The 8,807-nt window shown below is 37.2% G+C and overlaps 1 protein-coding gene across 1 annotated transcript; it reads right to left on the bottom strand.

Annotated features, from left to right (window-relative positions):
• Nucleotides 1–8: 8 nt before the first annotated feature.
• On the bottom strand, nt 9–485 carry LOC110802710 (uncharacterized). Its single transcript, XM_022008164.2, has one exon. The coding sequence runs from the start codon at nt 381–383 to the stop codon at nt 9–11; it is 375 nt and encodes a 124-aa protein (XP_021863856.1). The 5' UTR covers nt 384–485.
• Nucleotides 486–8,807: the final 8,322 nt, after the last annotated feature.

Below are 8,807 nucleotides of genomic sequence, written 5' to 3'. Positions count from 1 at the left end.
ACTAAAAGTTATTTCCAAGGAAGAGCAAGTCGAGAAGGCTTGTTTGGTGCGACAGTACTTCCAGTAGAGTCATAAATAATGACACCAGAAAAATCTGGTAGCTGGCATTTTCCACCCATGAGAATGTTCTTCTGCCAAACAGGTCCTGAGACATGATGGTTTTCCTCTGCATCTGTTGAAGTGAACATCATTCCTTCATTATGAAGCTGATGTATGACAGGCTCACTGCCCCTGCTCGTATAGCAAGCACTCCACCGTCGCCACCTTCTGGAGTGTGACGCACACATGAAAAGCGTCAAGGCGCAAAAGAAAAGGGTTAGAGCTGCAAATCCAGTTTGAGGCATACTCAACGAAGACTTCATTGCTGACACAAGGCGAGCCATGGCGAACTCCAATATTGTGTTGGGGTATTGATTCTAGAGTATGAGTTTTCTATTTATATAAATGGTTTAAGAGTATCACAAATTGGTGGAATGGTTGTCCTTTTTATTAAAGCAACGAGTGGGGTTGTTAGCGTATTAGGAATTTGGATCAGTTTAACCAATTTGTGATTATGTGGATTAACTTCCTATATAAATTGATTTTGTTTTTGTTGCTAATCACCAAAACCACAATATAGGTATCAGGTTCGTTTATATTGCCTTTGCGGATTATTTGCACACAAAAAATACAATATAGTACATACTAATGATATCTTGACCTAGTGGTTAAGATTGAAGATCTACTTATGAAAAATCGTAGGTTCAAATTCCCTCTTCCCTATTTTGTAATTTGTGATCATTCGCGTTTGCATACACACCTAAAAAACAATACAACAGAAAATATATTGACATAGTATTTAAACAGACATACTACCTCCGTTCCTAAGAGTTCTTTACTCTTTCCGTTTTAGTCCGTTCCTGAAAGTTCTTTACACTCCTACTTTATTCCATTTTTACTCTTATTTGGCCCACCATAACTTACCCACTTGTACGGGATCGTATAAGTGAGTCCAGACCCAAACCTACCAGGGAAGACCGAAGACCATGAGGCAGAGCAAACCTACCATTGCTGGCCAAATCTCCAGGCAGACCAAATCTATAAGGGCAGACCAATCTCCAGGAAGGCCAAACCTACCAGGGCAGACCAAAGACCATGAGGCAGAGCAAACCTACCATGGCTGACCATATCTCCAGGCAGACCAAACCTATAAGGACAGACCAAACCTATAAGGGCAGACCAATCTCACAGGCAGACCAAACCTGTACATCGTCGTCATACACGTGGCGACATCTAAATAAGCCGAAGTACCGAATAGTACGCCTATAAATACCCCAACCTCATTTATGAGAGGGGACATTATTCTCGGTACTTGCTCCACCTTCTCTCTACTTTCTCTTTCTAAATAATACATTATACTGACTTAAACATCGGATGGGGTTTCCTCGGTAAAACCCCCGAGGTTAGCTTACGTTTGCTCTGCTTGACAGGGCAAGGTACACCCAGACCATTCCCCCAGTTCCGTACCCGGAACACCACTCACAATACTTAATATTAGTTTCCACCCACTCACATTGTTGGACAATTTATAGCCACTCATTTTCCATTTGTTACCCCACCATCACATGTTCACCAAAATTTCTTAATTACCGTGCAAATAATAACCGTAAAGATCATTTAGGAACGGAGGTAGTATGACTTAATTAAAATTATCGGAAAGAAACATATAATATCATACTTCGTAGTTATTAGAACTTCGCATTATCATCTTACGAACACAGTTTTTTTTGTATACCTTATTATAGTATCTATGTACTTGTAATATATTACGTGTTGAGAATTTGAGATCTTTATATTCCCTATGTCCAATATGGTCAATTTTAAACTTAACTTTTAAATAAAAGTCTACTAGTCAACTATAAAAGTATAATAGTCTTGTTAAGTCCATATAATAACAACAATACACTCAACTTTAAATGTCGTTATTCAATTAATTTTACAACAAATCAATACCTAGTAGTTAAAAACCTAAACCACTCATGACATGGTGACAGTTGTCATTTGGCATCTTCTCCATTGGTTCCTCTTTTTATTTTTAAAATTCACTTATGACACGTGACATCTTCCTTTCCTTTTTTATATAAAAAAATAATAAAAATTTTATGATTCTACAAAGATTTAAGAAAAATGCTTCACCTTCATTATCTCTCTAACTTCCTTCAACCTTCAAAATCAATGACAAAGTTAATTCATATGGTTTCATTCAAACTCATTCATTCCTTCATTAAAAGGTTTTTAGTAATTTTAAAATCATTAATTAATTAACTAATAAATTTCTAAATGGATGAATTTGAAAAGGTAGGAGTTTATTAATATAATTAGTTTTTATACCCACAAACAATTTTCATTCGGGTTCCTCCATTGCAATAATCTTAATCTTCTGTTCATAATTTTTTTTCCCAAGAAATTTACAAGCTGGGTGCATTTTTGTCTTCAAATCTAAAATTGTTCGAAATCGGTGCAAAGGTTCTCTTAATTGATTTTATATAATCTTATTTTAGTTGAGGTAAATTTGTCTTACCTATATTTATCTTTTTTTAATCCATTTTAAGCATAGTGATATCTTTCACTCTAATTTGTTTCTAGATTCATGTTATCTACCAATTTTTGCTATGGTTCTGATTTGAATTAAGGTTTTTAGTTTTATCTTTAATATGTTAATTTAGATTCTTTCACGAACAATAATAGTGTTGTGACACGTTTCTTGAAATAGATAAATTAAAGCTAAGGAGTTTATTCAGTTCGTTTGCAGGGTTGTTGTTTTACTACCATGATCTTTCTAATTATTAAGTAGTAGTTATTAAAGCCACTAGAGTATTATTTCTGAATTTTGTTCGATTGGGTTCAATACCATGTTCTGCTAAATTTGGGAAATCCATGACAATCAGCATATTTGATGGTGAAGTAGATAATTTGTTTGGGGACGGGATAAATTAGACAAATTTGATTCTACATAATGGATATATGGTGAGTAACATGAACATAATAATGTTAATGACTCGAGGTGGTGAAAATTATTAGGTGCAACCAAGGGTATTTTTATGTTCTACGAGATGGGAATGTCATTTGTATTTAATATTAATATGACTTTAAGTGGGCATAATGACGTCATGAAAGTCATTAAGAGCCTACATTTCGTTCAAGCATTTTATCGAACATTTTATGGACATGATGTAAACAACCATTTTAAACGTAAAAGTGGAATACACGGAGTGACGTAAAGAAGTTGGATTATAAGCCGGATTTTATGACATTGAGAACGGGACAATATAACATCTTTTAGTGATTTCAGGTGCATCTAAATTCTAATGGCAAAAGCAAGATTTTACAGCATGTGGAAAATATGAGCATCAACTTTTTATTGTGGCCAAAACGTCACAGTTCTCATTTACGGTTTTATGGTTTATGATATACGAAGTATTTAGTTTTAATTCGAGACATAGGAGATCCTCTATTGGCATAATTTTTGTGTAATATACGTAGTAGCTTGTATAATTAACTATATTTTCATCATATTATATATATAAAAAAAACTATGTTTTCATCAATGGTAAATATATGAATGTGAAGACTAATAATGAAGTGTGCGAAAGAAAGGAAAATACAACCACAAAAAACACACATAAAAAGAGTTCATTTCGTTAAAAATAAAATAAAAAAGTTATTCTTCTTATAATCAGCCCGTTCATCGAACGGGCCAAAAAACTAGTTATGTTAAAACACCATCAAATGGAGAATACATAAGGGCGCAAAAATCTACTCAAAATTTATGTCAAACTTTACGTGGAATATAATTGCAAGTTCAACTTGTCCCCTGGTGTACTTTAGCCTTTCTTTTAAATGCAGTTATAAAACATACGAAGTATGATTTACTTGTAGAATCAGATAACATGCAATCTAATTCTTTAGTCAAAATATGATTCCCAAATCATACATGATACATTTAGCATTTTTAGTTTGTCCTCTATTAAAATTTAAACTAAAAATCACCGGCCACGTACTATTGATTATCTTTATGTCGCAAATAATTGATTTTCTTACATTGGGCATTATTGCATATTGGTTTAAACAGATTCTTTTTGTAATACCTCGTATTTTTCGTAATTTATAAATATATTTTATTGTACTTATAAAGAATTTTATGAATTTAATTGCATTTAATGTGATTTAAATGTATTTTATTTTTAATAATTTAATTATTAATTATTTACGAAGATAGGTTTTTGTTAAAAAAATTCAACGAATTTATTTATTCGGAAATTGTTGGGTCGTATTTTGAAAACGAATTTGATTCTAATCTAAGCCTAATCCAATTTCGTTGGCAAACCCAATAAGGCTTGTAAGAAACTAATTTTAATTAATCCCTTAAGCAAGCCCAACCAAAATTTAAAAATCTAGCCCATGAGGGAAGGAAAAGCTATAAATACAACTCTTCCCCTCATTAAATCCCCACATTAAATTCAGTATTTTCTCTCTCTCTCTCTTTCTCTCTCCTCCCTTGCGGCACTCTCTCTCTCTCCTCTCATCCCTTGCCTTCCGCCGCAAGCAAGCCACGAGCTTGGCTCTCTGTCAGCCCACGCATCTCGCGCCCAGCCTCGTGCATTGCCGCCCAGCGCACACCCGTGCCTGCCTGCCTGCCTTGCCCCGTGCCTCACGCACTCCCTCGCTGTAACACCCCGACAAATCTCTCTTTTCTAAAATAACCTTTTAATATAAAACGTAGAGAATTATCAAGGCATTATAGCCCGTGTGAAAACTTAACGGCTTATTCAAAATTTTGCAGCGGAAAACATAAAACTAACTTTTAGGTTTATAAATAATCGATTACAGATTTAATCCCAAAATTCAATCGACGAAAATAAGGAAATGTAAATAGTACGACAAGTTTAAAGTCGAAATTAACAAAACCCAAATCACTTGGCAAGACAAAATAAATACAAGCTCTCTAATCCCGATCCCAATGATGCATCATCTTCAAACCTGTAGATGGCAACGCTTATTGATCCTTAGAGACTGCTCACCAAAATGGGTCATCACAGGATCAATAAGGCATAGCCATGATCAACACGCACAAACAAAGCACGTAATCAGCAAAGCTGAGTACTACATACTAAATCAATAATAATCCTAACATGATTCTATTAAACGAACAATCCTAACATGATACTAATAAAACATAAGGGCAAACAAAACATATTAATTTGAAGACCACACTTGACTAGACTAGGCTAGACTGGACTAGAACTTTTATAACAATAATATTATTTTAATTGAAATAGTCAATGGACCGAGCTGTCAAGCTAGAAGCTTCACTAAGGAAGACGAGGTACGGGCGCGACTCCGTAAACTCAGTGACCTGCGATATCGAGGAACTTTTGAATAAAAATAGAACACGGTGATCAATCCGGTCCCAGAAAAGGCCATGGGCTACCACCATGAACCCCAACTCCTGTTTGTCCGTCACTTCAGACGTGCACAGTCTAAAGCTATTGCTACTCAGTTTCTCTTTACATGATTTACAGATTAAAACTCTGTTATGACTCAACAATCACATAAGTCATCAACGATTATTCACAACTGTTTTTATCTTGGAATTAAGTACGTGATCACAAAGGTATCAATCAAGACTCATTCCAATTAATTCAACCTTTCCTTTAACAATGATCAACCCCTGTATATGGGTATAAGGTTTCAACTTACTAAACAAGGTCCTCGGCCCTCATAAAGTAGTGAAAAGCTAAAAGGGAACAACGATCAATCGATCTAACCAATATATATAAAATAATATAAAGTTCTCAATTGATATGCTTGCAACAATCATCCATGTTAATGAAGGAAATAATGCCCTTGGTCCAAGTATGCATTCAATGTTAAGTCTAAATAAATGCGGTTCAGTATTAATTAACAAGTTAATAATTCAGTGAGATCAAGTGAGCTGAATGCCTAGTTAGAGGCCGCTTCAGTTCAAAGTGGAATTAATGATATTAATACACAGCTTACTCTTGACTGAACCCGTAGGGTCACACAAATAGTACGTAAACGGATCAAGTATTTAATGGCATTAAATACTCCATCTATGGATATTCGGAATCGACGGATCTTGGTTTCAGTGGGAGTGAGATCGTCACAGGCAAGAAATGAATACTCCGGAAACGATGATATTGCCGGAAACGGAAATATGGATCGTATCGGAAATATAAATGTTATCCAAGTCGTAGATGTTGCCGGAAACGGAAACATGGTACGTATCGGAAAATATTATCGGAAATGGAAATATTGCCGGAATCGGAAATATTGCCGGAAACGGAAATATTGTCAGAATCGGAAATATTATCGGAATCGGAAAATAATTCCGGAAACGGAAATATTAAATATTTGTTCGAAACGGAAATTGATTCCGGAATCGGGAATATTGAATATTGTTCGTATCAGAGATGAATTCCGGAATCGGGAAATTAATCGGAAGCGTATCGTACGAATTAGCATCGGACGAGGCCTGCCAGACGAAGGCCCAACACGAAGTCGGGCCATCGCCCAGCAAGCCAGCGCGCCACAAACGCACCAGCCAAGGCTGCGCCAGGCCCACCGCAAGGCAGGCCCAGCGCGCGCCAAGGCTACGACAGCGTGTGGGCTTGCGGCAGTGGGCTGCGAGCTCGAGGGCTGCGCGCGCGCGCATGGCGCCCCTCGTGGGCTGTTGTGCGTGCGTGTGTGTTTGTGTGCTACTCGAATCCTAAAGCTACCGGGATTTGTCATGTGATTAAATCTAATCCTAAAAGATTTAGTTTATTTAATTAGAGTCCTAGTAGGATTATAATTAAATAAATTAGTATCCTAATAGGATTCCAAATCCTTTTCCATAACTCTATAAATAGGTGCCTAGGGTCACATATTTACATCGAGCATTCAAGTATTCAAAGTGAGTTTTTGAGAGCAAAACTCAGTCAATTGCCTATAAAGTGCCGAAAATTCTAAGTACCTTAAGGGCGATTCTAGTTGGTCAATCTTAAAGCGGATCCGGACGTGCTGTGGACTATCTACGGAGGGACGACACTTGGAGTCCTAAAGACTTGTTCTTGTTCGGTTCGGGCGCAGCTAGGGAAGGCACGCAACAAAGAGTATGCATCTAAACTATGCTAAATGATTATGTGTAAATAATATGTTTTCCTGGCTTTATGGTTTTTCCGCATGATTTATGAATTGTCATATGTATCATAACCTAACAGTGGTATCACGAGCCTCTTATTATTTTCATAATCTAAAATTGCATGAACATGGTTAAATATTACAAATTTGCAAGAATTAAAAGGGGTGATTAATTTTCGTAATTGTTAATTAATTGCAAATTGCGTTTATTTAATTATACGTACGCAATTTTTCGGCAGTTTCTTCGTTACTCATCCAAATCGAGTGATTTTTGTGTCAATTCCGCATGTAAAAGGCATTCTAAAATTTTGACAAAAATAATGTTTTTCTGCCGGACCAAGAATTCTCAAATTCGAAGCCTAACTATGACTTTTCGGAGGTTTTAGTTTTTCGAATGCAAAATTTCGTAAATTTAAGATGTTAAATTAAATATTTGCGATTCTTGTTGATAAATCTTGAATTTTTGATTGACCTACTGTATATGTTTAACAAGTTTGAATGCCTATCCTTGTTAATTATGCATTCTAATTTGTAATTATGATTAATTTGTTGAAAATTAGAATAATTTAGAATTAATTTGATTTTCATAATTAATTATAATTTAATTAGATACCTATGATTAAAAACCACCATAAAAATTGTAAATTTATGTTAAATTTTAAATTTTTATGACCTAGACTTGAATCCATGTTAATCGGAAATCAATTGAATAATAAATTTTTGATTTTTCGCCCTAAAATTATGAAATTAATATTATTTATTAATTTGTCATTAATTTTAAATATAAATTTTTTAAATTTTATGCGATTCGCTCATATAACTTGCACGCACAAAGCAATGGACGCTACGTGTTACCCTTAAGGGGTGTTGTATAATGCGGGCATGTGACGACGAGCAAGGGAGCTCGTCGCCCATGCGGCACGAATGCAATGAGCAAGGCCATGGTGCACGAGCACAAGGCAGCAGCCCTGCCTTGTGTCGTGGGCTGTGAGCAGTGGACGAATGGGCGAGGGCGAAAGCAAGGCACAGCAGTCGCGTGTGGGCAGCAAGCGAGCTGCGCCACAGCGCGCACTGCCTCGCGCAAGCATGCGGAGCCTCGCGCGCAGCGAGCGCAAGCTCGCGTGCCACGAGTGCTACGCCCAGCGTCGATGCCTCGCGCAGCGAGCGATGGCTCGCAAGATCGGGCGCTGGCAAGCGCGCGCAGCGAGCGCTGGCGAGCGCGCGCAGCGAGCAATGGCCCGCATAAAGCGAGCGCTGGCGAGCGCGCTGGCGAGCGCTGGCTCGCATGAAGCTAGCGCTGGCGAGCGAGCGCAGCGAGCGATGGCTCGCGTGCATCGAGTGCTGGCGCGCGCAGCGAGCACCAGCTCGCGTGATGCCTTGCGAAGGATAGCAGCAGCAGCGATGCGACGCAGCGCATGGGCTGCGCGCACATGGCCAGCAATGGCTGTGTGCGTGTGGCCCATGGGCGTGCGTTGCGTGGGGTTGTTGCGTTGCGATTAGATCGTTTTGAAATTTTAATTTGAAATTTTCAGTTTACGTAATTTTAAAATTAATAATTTAAATTATTTTCTTGGATTTTAATTTTGAATATTGTAATTATAATAAATTTTATTTATTCTAATTAT

Source organism: Spinacia oleracea, chromosome 6, assembly GCF_020520425.1.
Source record: "Spinacia oleracea cultivar Varoflay chromosome 6, BTI_SOV_V1, whole genome shotgun sequence".
In the NCBI taxonomy this organism is placed as follows: domain Eukaryota; kingdom Viridiplantae; phylum Streptophyta; class Magnoliopsida; order Caryophyllales; family Amaranthaceae; genus Spinacia; species Spinacia oleracea.
Note: the sequence above shows the minus strand (reverse complement) of the source record. Positions and strands in the feature narration are given on the sequence as shown.